Raw genomic sequence first — 12,162 nt, forward strand, 5'->3', positions numbered from 1 at the left:
TCACCATTTCCCGAACACGAGCGTCCTCGTTGGTTCATGCGCGATAGCGATGAATAACGCGGCGCGGATATTGCGGGATTGAAGAGATATCGCGCTATCGTTATTTCTCGGCTCACCTGAACCAGATTAAAAGTGTATAATCTTTTTAACGTTTCATTGGCAGCTTGGTATGAATTTGCGTTCGTACGACGTGACTCACGCACGTCAATTGCACTGCCGACGGTGATTAGGTTAGGGAGATTAGGTTAGATTTCGCTGCTACTACAAGGACGGCAATCGGCGATGGCTAATAAACAGTGAGTAACGTAGGCATGTTTTATGTTATATCGCGCGAGACTTTATCTCGGATGCCTGCAGCTCTGACGTTCTTTCTTTCTGATGTTGAAGGTACGGTCTGATCCTGCCGAAGAAGCAGGTCACAGCGCCGAAGCTCGGTAATGTTTTCGGGGACGACAATGCCTCCGACGAGGACGACGGCGGCACCGACTGGGTCAGGAAGGCCCTCAAGGCGGAGAGTGAGAAGAATCGGATGAAGAAGCAAACGAGGCTTGACATGCAGAAGGCCCTGGACGAGGACCCGACGATCTACCAGTACGACGAGGTGTACGATGACTTGGAGCGTCAGAGTAAGGGCGGCCAGGTGGACGGCGCGAGCAAGCAGAAGGAGAAGAAGTCCAAGTACATTCAAAAGCTCCTAAAGACGGCTGATCGAAGGAAGAAGGAGCAGGAGCACAGGATAGAGAGGATGGTACAGAAGGAGCGTGAGGCTGAAGGCGAGATGTACGCGGACAAGGAGAGCTTTGTCACCTCGGCGTACAGAGCAAAGTTGGAGGAGTTTAAGAAGATGGAGGAAGAAGAGGCCAAAATGAGTAGACTAGAGGCTATCGGCGATGTGACAAAGCAGCAGGACATGTCGGGATTCTATCGCCATTTATACAGACAGACCATCGACTACAAAGGTGAGACCGACGAGAACGAAAGTAATAAGGTGAAAGAAGAAAGTACTGAGCAGAGAAAACGGAAAACTTCGACGAGCAGCACAAATGGAGAAAGCGCAACGGCGAACGAAACGGAGGAGAGACAGAGAGCGATCGCGACAAGGTCTAAAAAATCGAGGCAGTACCGACAAAGAGCCATAGAAACATACGAATCTGATTCTGAAACGGAGACGAGTAGAGAGGAGCTAAAGAAAGATCAGACCACTGTTGCTTCGTCAGCAGACAAGGAAGCTGATGAAGTAGAGGTGCGCGAACCAGAGGAAAAGAAACAAAAAATAAATAGTAAAAGCAACGCGATAGAAAGTATTGTAGATAACAAGGATAAAGATACAATTGTAAAAAATACCGAGATATCTCGAGATGACGTTACTACAGAAAATGAAGAAACAGTTGAGAATAAGAAGTCTGTTGAAAAGAAAGACAGATCTTCCATTTGGGAAAAGAGAACAGTAGGTCCAGTGTTCGAGGCAGCGTTACAAAGATATTACGCGAGGAAGGCAAAGAGACTGGCTGCCACAAATTAAATATAATTAAATTATAATTTTTTTATATATAACACGTTAATGTACTCTTCTCCACTTAACTTTTATATCAATTAATACTAACTTTATTTTGGTGGTAAAATTGTATAAAAAAAGTATGGTGTGATCTCCAACTGTAAAAATGTGTGTAATAATGAAAATTAAGGATAAAACTTATTTTATGATATTAGAAAAATTCTGCATATATTTATAAAAAAAATGCACATACATATGATCCAAATGCTCGAACTATGAGTATTCGGATTTATTTATAATTTAAGTAGATGTTACACAGCTGAGCTAAGAAAAAATATATACACTCGGATGAGATAATACTTTCTTAAATGTCGTTTAGTTTTTGTATATCCATTTTCCTTCGCACAATTATTGTTCAAAAATATTATATTTAGAAATTTTAGTTTCTCCTGTACATCTCTGTATAATTGCACGCAATTCTATTCAATTTAAAAGCCACATTAAAAGCAAATTATCTCTACGTAAAAAGACTATATATGAACTTGTACATCTCGTGGAACGCAGTTTTCTCGATATGCTTCTCAATGATACATTATTTATGTATACGTAAATAAGCCGTACATTCTTAGCTAGACGTTACATTCTGTGGTACCATGTGCCCTGTGTCTCCTAGACAATGGAGAGTAACTCTACCACTGGGAAGAATGCAAAGCCAAGTGATGCTTCCATGTTTCAAGCATATTCGTAACCATGCTTCCGGTGGAAATTGCAACGCCCTTAACAGAAAATCGAAAAATTATGTAGAGCGTGATAAGAGAATTTAATCATTAAAATTAATCAATAAAAAAAAATCTTACCGACAAACGAAATATCTGATAACGTTTGCGTGGCATACGAGAACGGTATAAGAATCGTGTTTCTGACTAGGATCCGCACGATGAAAATATTTTCTAAACGCTGCTTCTATTCTGGGCCCATCTTGGAAGAACTGGAATACAGATAGATTGAATTGTGCATCGCGAGATTTCTAATCTAAAAATATTTTTGATATTTAATAACGTAAACAAAATGATCAATTATGTTATGCTTACATGTTTCTCAGATTTCCACTGACCAATAGGCGGCTCTGGAGGTATAGGCGCACCTTCAATTAACAAGCCATCGTCCTCAACTGGTACATTTGTAAGACTCTTTTCTATGATTTGAGAAGTTTCCAAAGCGCGCGTCATTGTAGATTTTACTATCGTTGAGTAAGGCAAATTTAATTCCGCTAGCCTCTTTCCTGTTGCTTCAGCCTGCTTTCTGCCTTTATGACAATAAAGTAAATACAGTTTTTATATAAGTAGCATGGTAAATGTTTACGATAATATTTAATGAAACAAGCACGAAATCATGGTGAAGAAACAAATTAAAATAAAAAGCTCAGTTGCACACAATAATTTGCGTCATAAGCCACAAGCCCTTTTAGAGAGATAACAGCAAGCACTAAAAGAATATCGATATGTCACATTTTCAGAGAAATGTTAGTTTCAGAACATGGTTACCGATATATGCAATGATGGAACAAAAAAACATGCTGTATCACGAAATATTACATACTTGTCAAGATAACTTATTAGCCATCTTCCAGGTGCAAAATGTCATGGAAGATGTAAGTAGAAAGCAGTATTATCTTAGTAGCAACGCCTAGGAAATGCTATAGTAGAAGAATTTGTATATAACATTCTCTTCAGAAATTGTATGATTTGCCGGTTATGCTGACAAATTATTGTGAACCTCCAGGGGCTTTAGCCCGATACCTATATGCAAATACAAAACTCCATCAGTACGAAATAAACGCGATCCATCGAAGAAGCAACTAAACAGCTAACAGCTAAGAAACTAAAGGAAAAGGACGTCACACGTGCGTCTTCTGTGGATTATGTGAGGGAGGAAGAAGATCTCGGAATATGATCTGTGTCGAAAATAAGAGAGACAGCACGAAAACAATTGGGACAATCAGAAAGCTTGCCAGACACCGTACCAAGTTCGGTCAGCACTCTCTCGGTATCTGTCTTTCCATCCGTGTGATATTGCCCATGGCGAATCATGATCACGTGTCGCACAGCTTTTGCCTTCTTTGCCTCGAACTTTTCGTTGTACTTGTTCTCATCGTTTTCGTCGCTTATCTTCATTGGTTTCACCAGGCTCTTTGGATCTCGCCTGTAAAACACAAACGTCGCAACATAACTATCTTTCCTTTCTGTTTTTATTCTTACGCAATGTTAGACGAAATTTGAATCAATTCATCAATTAATAATTGCGATTAAAAATTTAATTGTAGATTAAAATTGTTTAGTTGTCTGCAAATAAATCTTAAAAAAATCAAAATAAATTTTTGTATGTATAATTTGTATGTATAATTTATGATTAATTCAATTGATTGATAAAAATATAATTAAATGCTAATTAAAAAACTGATCGTTAATTATTAATCATTAGTTTTATAGCATTGATTAATAATTGAATTGAAAAGATGTCTCAAAAAGATTTGGTTAAAGATGACTTTGTAAAATCTCCAAAAATTATTTATAGGCATCTTAAAAGATATTTTCAAAGCATTTAGATTTCTAACAAAATATCTTCAAGACATCTCAAAATTGCACGAAATATCTTTCAGATATCGCTACGAGATATTTTTTCGAAAAAAAATGCAAGACATCCTTTTTCTTTACGTGGACATTCTCTCGAGGCGTCCGGGAAAGCAAATGGATTTCGACGACGGGGAATCGTGCGTTACCTATCCCAGTTGTGGTCCCACTTCACTGACGGCTCGTAATTTGTCGTCCACGAGTTGTGGACGACGCGCAACGGTTCCGGGCCGTTACCGGACCCGTGCGCGTTATAGTAATACAGTATCGCACCGCTCACCGCACCGAGTCCGAGGGCCCATTTGTGCCAGTGCGAGACAGCTGGCATTTTTACGTGTGCACGAGAAAAGAGGCGGTGAAAATCGCAGTGGCGACTCCGGGGACTACGCAAGACTTCGAGTCCGAACCAAGAAAGGAACGACTCTCTCTCACGCGCCGGAGCGGCGGTGACTTAACCTCGCGCCGCACGACCAACTCATCGTCATTTCCGGGGTCCGCAGGATGCGGCGCCGTGGTGCCGTCGTTTCCTGTCGTTCCGTGTGGTTTGATCTGTCGAGGTCGGTCGCGCGCGTCAGTAGTGTTGTTGTTTTTGATCTCCGAAGTCCGACAACGATTTCGCGGATAGATTTCGCTCGGGACCGAAACTATCCGAAATAAATCGGAGTCGGGTGTCATGCGTTGAATAAAGTTCGAATAATCCTCGATTTAAATCGTTCCGTTCCTTCCCCGCCGCCCCCGCGGCCCCCAGCGACTATATTTGCTCACGCGTTGTGCAAGAGACAGGTATATCCAAATAGAAGCGATTTCGCAACGCACGGCGAGAGATGCTGACTCCACGTTTCGAGATTACCCAGACCGACGCGGACGTGACGATAATCGTCCACGCACCGTACGCGAATATAAAGGACGCGGAGGCCTGCGTCGACGGGACGGACTTCCTCTTTACCGCCACCCCGTATTTTCTCAGGTGAGGTGTACTCTCGCGTTGGAATCTGTCGGATTCGGTTCCTTTGTTTAACAAACTTATGCGGTTCCCGTAGACTGCAGCTGCCAGGTAAGATCGAGGAGAATGAAACATCCTCCGGTGCCTATGACTGCGAGAAGGGTGATTTTACCTTGCGTTTTCCCAAGGTAAACAAAGGGGAGCACTTTGAAAACTTGGAGATGATAACGACTCTTCTGGCCCCGCCGAAAAAGAAGAGCACCATTATTCCAAACATTGAAGTGATCGGTAAAAGATACAAGGATATAATATGAAATATAAATAATTATGTAATAACATTACTAATGTGTCTTTCTAATTTCAGGTAATCCATCTGTGGCCTCAGCAGATATAGATGAAGGCAATGCTGTAGGTGATTCCAGAAATAATTGTTTTATGCCTCAAGATAATCTTATAGGAAATCCAACGATTCTCATAAATTCTCCAAAGTATGGTTTTGCCAATAAAATATCAGGAGCTTTAACCGCTTTTGAGGTATGTCTTTATAATCTATTCTTTGTGATGACATTAAACTTGGCTATAAATAAATATGGAATCTTCGACGTTTTGTTTTAATACTCAAATTGATTAAAAATGAAAAATATTGATAATATATCCTTTATGATTTTCTGTGTTTAGGCAGCTTGGATCAAGGAGATAATAGATCTTCCCACTCCTGATGCAACTCCTGAAGCAGAAAGAAAAAGTTTGCAGGAACAGCGTGAGTCAAGTGATTTCTCTGAAGAACATTATATGGCAGATCTTGTGCAGACAGAATGCACCGAGCCATACATAACATATACAGCTGAATGGGACACCCTGCAAAAGGATCAAGTTGTGTTCAGCGAGGGCGAGATAGATCTGTTGAAGGAACTTCCAAACAAAGAATATTTATTAGATGCCGACGATGTACAAAAATTATCCTTAAATCTTGTCGACATATTATATGCCAGCTGTTACAATCATCGAACAACATTAGGAGAAAATACTCCAGAAAGCAGCTGGACCATTAATAAATTAAGTTCTACTCTATGTTGGTTCCAAGTACGTTGATTTCAAGTACGTTTGTCAATTTAGCGAAGCGCTTTTTACTAAAAAAAAAGAGTGTAGAGGAATTAATTTTTGTTAAATATTTTCAGAATTTTTCTTCTGTTGATGAAGTTATAACAGCGTGTATTCGAAGGTCGCTTTGTTATCCACTTTACAGAAATTGGGAACTTTCCATTAAAGTGTTTGAAGACGTTAAAAAAGTATTGTTATTAGGTCAGTATAAATTGGGATATCAAAATGATTATTTTATTGAAACTACCTACAGTGTTTATTACTTAAAAAATTTTTATATGTAGGAAGGATATATATTGTTAAACGGTTCTGTGAAATACATCATCTTTTCAATACTTCATGTGAACCAAGATATATACTAAATCAATTATACATAAAGGATTTTTTAATTTGGTTGCAAAGGTTACCTGAATCCTTAATAGAATCACTTCATTCTGCATTAAGTAACGTAAGTATCCTTAAAAATTCTTTAAACATTTAATACGAATACTTTCCTCTTGTCTTATTTATCTAAATCTTTGAAACACAGACTTCCGAAACGATTTATCTTCATCAACAATTAATCTTTAATTTTTCAAATTAATCTCGTATAAAACAAAACATACATGAGAGAAGAGTTGGAGTCAAATTCAAGATTCACAAATTATACGTGGATCACTTTTACTCGATCATGTTTATGTTTATCTAAAATCTTTTTTTTTAATATAGGTTAATCCAAACAAATCAAGTATGAGACTAGATTTAGTAGAACTGGAAGTGGCAGCTTATTCTGTTCAAGAAGAGGATTTTGTTATAGAAAATACTATTCACAAAATGACCGAAAACATTGAGGGGATGTCTTTGAGTAATACCAAAGAGGAAATGTAAGTAGAAAATTACAGCATTGTTATTTTCTTTTTGCAATAGTAATAGTTTACATATTCTGTATAATTTTATTTTGAAGGCCAAAGAATGTATACCATGTTAACCAAAATTTTTTTAAATGTTTGTAAGTACTTTCATATCTATTTAGCTTGATTGTTAACAATCGCTGTTTAACACATCTGTATTTAATTTGTATTATTCGTTATTTTTGTGTATTTTACAATAATTTACTCGGTATTTTAATGTAACATTATAATGTCTAACTTTCTAAATTATATATTGTGTATAAAATAATTTTATAACTACTGTTTGGATTTTTTCTGAAACAAATTTTTATTATATCAATGTCTGACAAACTTGCACTACTTGTTATTCAAATAAAAATTGACGAAAATTTTTGCATTGCTAATAATTGGCCAAAAAATTTTGGATCCAAATAGTATTTGAACCTGAATATCCGAATTCTCAGATAATAAGACTCCTGAGAATACTTTAATAACCAAATAATATGCATGATAGAAGTATTATATTTTATTAATTCATTTTTTGTTTTTTAAAATTACTTTACACAAAAATATAGATTGTCAAGCAGTTCAAGTTCCGACAGCAGTGATTCGGATTCTGACAGCAATACATCAAGTAGCAGCAGTAGCAGCAGCAGTCTAGATTCTGATGATTTAGATGACGCCCAAATGAATGAGAAAAATTGATGGCCCCGAGAAATAATCATTCACTTGTTGCATAACGTAAGGTAATCTGACGAATTATACATCGATTTTTCCATAAGCATATAATTTTTTAACTATTTACCTATAACGACATATTGTTATTTTTTGTATATTTACATACAAGTATTCATTATTTCGTGTATTTTATATTTATGCGGATATGTCGCAAAATATAAGAGATTTTAAATATATAATATTTAAAAATAATTTCCAAATATATATTGTGTTGATGAAATTGTATTAATAAATACATATATGTTTGAAAACTAAAAACTCTTGATATTATATAAACTGTGATAAAAATAACATGAAATCAATATATTCTCATTAATAAAATAATGTTTTTAAAAACTTTGATATTTATTCTATGAATAATCCAAGATAATAGCGATTATCCTAATTCGAATTAAAAACTTCTTTCCTCCAACCTATACCTATACCAAAACTTGACAATGAAAAATTGATCATCTATTCAGTGTCTGAATATTTACCAATTGATGACAATTTTCGTGCAGAAATTTCCAAATTCTGATAGTACTTGAATAAATAAATGTAATAACAGAGAAAATTGTTGTGCATTCTCATTAATAATAAGATGCCATTAAAAGGAAGCTAATGGTTTATTTACTTAATTCATAATCGACCCAAGATAAAAGTTTACTATAATGTTCGATTAATTTGTTACGCTCCTCTTCACTATCGACCTGATCATTCGTATTAATCGGCTTAGAAGGCTCGATTGTGTTTGTACCAACGATACTCTGTGGATCAGTGGAACTCTCGATATTTGGATCTTCTGTAATATTCGCTGGGCTTCCTTCTGGCGGCGAGGGACATATTGCTTGATCGCTGACATTAATACGATGCTCCTCATTATAGTTAATCTAAGGATTAAATTTAATATTAAATATCGAAATAATAGATTAAAATTTATATGTAATAAATTTTTAAAACTAATGCACTAGCATTGCGTGCTGGAGATTACCGTAGCGTTATCGTAAATATCACTAGATGTTTCGTTTCTATCAGTGATATCGTTATCTTCGTATTCGCTCTTCCAATAGTCTGCTACTTCGCCGTACAATCCTGGGCTTTCATCTTTATCGAACATATACTGCTGATTAGTGTTTTCTTCATCCGCTTCATCGGTTTCCGTCGTTCTCCAGTCGTAATCCTCAGAGCTTGCTATAGGTGAATTGACATCCTTAAAATTTAACATGAGACATTTTAATATCACTATTGAATATTTGACAATAATAAAAAGGAATGGTTTTATATTAAATTATTAATATTAGATAATATATTTTATATAATTATTAACGTAAAAATAATAACTTCTTGGTTGGTCATTGATACTTAAACGTCAATTAATACCGGCCACGAATCCGGTGATGCGACGTCGACTCCAGAGTCAAGATGTCCGTGAAAGTCGGGATTGCCTGTCTTCAGTATTAAATGTGTGTACTTTTTCGTCTTGTTGCCGTTTTTATGTACATGCGGCGCATACATAATTATGCGTAAAAACGTGTCCTTTTTGAAACTGTCGATGCCCTCGGGTGTTATATTTTCATCTACGATATGATATTTATTAAAATAATTACAAACTTGATCGTCGCTCGAACGACTGAATCGTTCTATCGATTTCTTTCCTGAAAGTCAACATTTTCGCATTGTTACCTCGAATTTTGTCCACGATATTCAATGTCGTCATTGTCTCTTCTGCAGATGTCGAGTCGCTTTCGGTTACAGTCGGTTCGTCCAGCAATAAAGCACGATCCGCCGTGTTCCCGTGATACGTGGAGATGGTAGAATTGTTGTTCATCAGTGGACGAGATGTTCCTCTCGTTTGTTCCGGTGGAAGCGACTGCGGTTCGAGGGTCACGGCGATTTCGCTGAAGTCTTCGGTCATCGAGTCCTCTTGATCCATCCACGTAGCTTCCGCATTCGAATAATCTTCGTCAAATCGAGACTCGGTCGCGTCGCTATCGTACCGATGAGTCGTGGACTCCGTTGACGATTCCGTCGAGAGATTTGAATGATCGATGTCGCTCGTGATCTCCTCGAGGAAGGTGGAGGATGCAGTAGTGCTCGTCTCGCGTTTCTCTTCCGATTCGTCATGATGTAGAGTGCTGTTCTCCAGATTTTCCGTGATTGCTTCGAACTTATCGCTAGTGTCGGTCTCGCGTTGCAATGTACTCTCTTCTACCTCATCGGTGTCCTTCGTTAATTTTACAACGTGGTCCTCGTGATAGACGTCTGGCTGAAACTATTCCAAAGCGAAACTAAACCAAACAATAATTGTTCATATTACACTAACGGAATTATAATATCGCTTTCATCATCAGTGCTTAGCTGCGTAACAGATAAAGACTGTATTTCGATATTCAATGCCAGTACTGGAAACCTAGTTTACGTCATATACACTATACATTTTTAGTATTAAGTGAATATCAGAACGCAGTCAGATGTATTTAAAGAACATTTAAAGAAATGCGCTCACGTTGCATCCACCGCACGGGTCCTCCTTGTATGTGGACAGTATAGCCGCTTTTACGTAAGGAAAGAACAGGATACTCCACGGCACTATTACGTGATATGTCAACTTTCCGCATCTAAAATCATCAGTGTGTCAGTTGGGTCTTGACATTTTGCATCGTGGCAAACACGTGAATTTAACTTATTAACTTTTTTCCTAAGTAAAAAGTTTACCTAAAAGAAAAAAATACATTCTTACATGTAAAAAATGTTATTTCTTTATCTCGTATAATCTTAATTTATAGATAAATAAAATTATATTTATTTAATGATTTATTGCAATTATTTTATTATTTATTATTATAGAATAAGCCCTAGTACAAAACATTGACGCAATATTGGGAAGTAATGTAAAGGCAATATTCTCAATATTGGTCCAATATTGTAAAGTAGACGTTTCACCTTATTCAGTAAATTTGTCTAAACAGCAATATTGGACATTAATTGCATTCTAATTTGGAAGCAACATTTTATGACCAATATTGGCATTATATTAAGAAAACATTGGCCAATACACTCCCAATGTAACCAATGTCTAGCTAATATTAGTCAATGTATCGCCGGTGTATTGTGCTACTAGGAATTTTATTTTTAAAAATTACGCCATATTAATTGAATATAAACATTTTTCAAAATAAACAACTCATTTAACTTAATTTAATCTTAACGCATAACTTTTAATTCTGACTTAGTTCTTAGTTCAGTTCAATTTTTAACTTAACTAAATTAATTTTATAAAAAGTATTAACTTATTCGACCCTGCTCTAAGATATTACGGAAATTTTCTCTCTAAATTCCCGCAACTATTGCTCAGTAAGTATAAATATGACGACATTAATGAAATCATCCGGATCGCTCGCTGTTTCTCTCACCGATCGATGATGATCATTTGGTCCCTCGAAGCGCGGAACTTCTCCCATATACGAGACCGCGAATCGTCTTGCAGGAAGGTGATCTTCGTTTCGTTGACCCTGAGAAAGTCGTCCGCGAAGCTGTCCATCTCGCTGTGCTTCGCCCCGATGTCCCGCCACGCCTCGATCTCGAGCTCGTCCTCGCTGCTCTCGTTCTCCGTCGAGCCAGGGGACGGGCTTATCACGAAGAACCGTATGTCCGGGAAACCGGACTTCCGCAAACGCGAGCTCAGCATCTCCAGCCTGAAGGTGATGGAGTTATAGTTATTCGACGGAACGATAAAGCGATAATAAAAAAAATACAGATAAAAAGGATATAAATCGAAAGGTAAAAAACGCGCGGATCCCGGATCCTCGTCGAGTCTTACATGACCGCCTGGCGGAAGCTGTACTGCCAGGCCGGGTCCAGGAAGGCCAGCACGCTCACATGGCCGAGGAGCCGCTCCTTCCACGCGTTCACGAAACGGCACTGCTCGAAGTACCCGTCCTCCTGTTCCTCTCGGCCCTTCCTCGCCGCCGTTGACACGAGACTCGCGAGGAGAAGCACGGCTCCCACCGTCGGGAACGCGACCTTCGCGATTAACATGATAACGCACACCGCACGCAGCAAACGACGACGATCACTTCAGCGGACCATCATCGTCCGGTACCTCCGGAGGAGACGTGGATCCCGCCGAGAGGCGACGTTGACGACGACGACGACGACGGGAACGCGCTGGTCCGGGGTTCAGCCGGGTCGCGCCGGAACCGAAAGTGATTCATCCGTACGCGATTGTACGCTGCAGAAGGAATACTCGAAATACTTTCGTATTATCGCGTGTGTCCCCAGCGGGGGCGGATAGAGTAAAAGAGATAGAGAAAGAGAGATGATACGCGCGTGTGTCCCGACGGGAAGACGCGCGGAGATTACGCGCGTGTTTACGCATGTAACGTCGCGTATGCACGCACGCACGCA

The 12,162-nt window shown here is 38.3% G+C and overlaps 4 protein-coding genes across 6 annotated transcripts; 2 read left to right on the forward strand and 2 right to left on the reverse strand.

Annotated features, from left to right (window-relative positions):
* Positions 1-43: 43 nt before the first annotated feature.
* On the forward strand, positions 44-1,864 carry LOC105833097 (nuclear speckle splicing regulatory protein 1). The gene is made up of 2 exons (XM_012674548.3): positions 44-296; positions 388-1,864. The coding sequence occupies exons 1-2, from the start codon at positions 283-285 to the stop codon at positions 1,520-1,522; spliced, it is 1,149 nt and encodes a 382-aa protein (XP_012530002.1). The 5' UTR covers positions 44-282; the 3' UTR covers positions 1,523-1,864.
* Positions 1,702-4,492, reverse strand: LOC105833098 (serine/threonine-protein phosphatase PGAM5, mitochondrial). Its single transcript, XM_012674549.2, has 5 exons — positions 4,275-4,492; positions 3,519-3,697; positions 2,587-2,801; positions 2,353-2,483; positions 1,702-2,271 (listed from the first exon to the last, which is right to left on the reverse strand). The coding sequence occupies exons 1-5, from the start codon at positions 4,451-4,453 to the stop codon at positions 2,121-2,123; spliced, it is 855 nt and encodes a 284-aa protein (XP_012530003.1). The 5' UTR covers positions 4,454-4,492; the 3' UTR covers positions 1,702-2,120.
* Positions 4,493-4,664: 172 nt separating this feature from the next.
* LOC105833094 (protein SHQ1 homolog) lies at positions 4,665-7,952 on the forward strand. Of its 3 annotated transcripts, XM_012674544.3 has the most exons (10): positions 4,966-5,092; positions 5,166-5,179; positions 5,257-5,356; positions 5,433-5,602; positions 5,747-6,151; positions 6,247-6,370; positions 6,454-6,617; positions 6,878-7,032; positions 7,113-7,157; positions 7,614-7,952. In XM_012674544.3, exons 3-10 carry the CDS (start codon positions 5,290-5,292, stop codon positions 7,741-7,743), a joined length of 1,260 nt encoding a protein of 419 aa, XP_012529998.1. In that variant the 5' UTR covers positions 4,966-5,092; positions 5,166-5,179; positions 5,257-5,289; the 3' UTR covers positions 7,744-7,952. The 3 variants fall into 3 exon arrangements, with proteins under 3 accessions (XP_012529996.1, XP_012529997.1, XP_012529998.1); XM_012674542.3 differs by having other exon boundaries at positions 4,665-5,092; positions 5,166-5,356; XM_012674543.3 differs by lacking the exon at positions 7,113-7,157 and having other exon boundaries at positions 4,666-5,092; positions 5,166-5,356.
* Positions 7,953-8,102: 150 nt separating this feature from the next.
* Positions 8,103-11,828, reverse strand: LOC105833090. The gene is made up of 7 exons (XM_012674532.2): positions 11,576-11,828; positions 11,169-11,450; positions 10,262-10,373; positions 9,439-10,027; positions 9,136-9,332; positions 8,747-8,965; positions 8,103-8,645 (listed from the first exon to the last, which is right to left on the reverse strand). The coding sequence occupies exons 1-7, from the start codon at positions 11,791-11,793 to the stop codon at positions 8,382-8,384; spliced, it is 1,881 nt and encodes a 626-aa protein (XP_012529986.1). The 5' UTR covers positions 11,794-11,828; the 3' UTR covers positions 8,103-8,381.
* Between the last annotated feature and the right edge of the window lie 334 nt (positions 11,829-12,162).

Source organism: Monomorium pharaonis, chromosome 7 (genome assembly GCF_013373865.1).
Source record: "Monomorium pharaonis isolate MP-MQ-018 chromosome 7, ASM1337386v2, whole genome shotgun sequence".
In the NCBI taxonomy this organism is placed as follows: domain Eukaryota; kingdom Metazoa; phylum Arthropoda; class Insecta; order Hymenoptera; family Formicidae; genus Monomorium; species Monomorium pharaonis.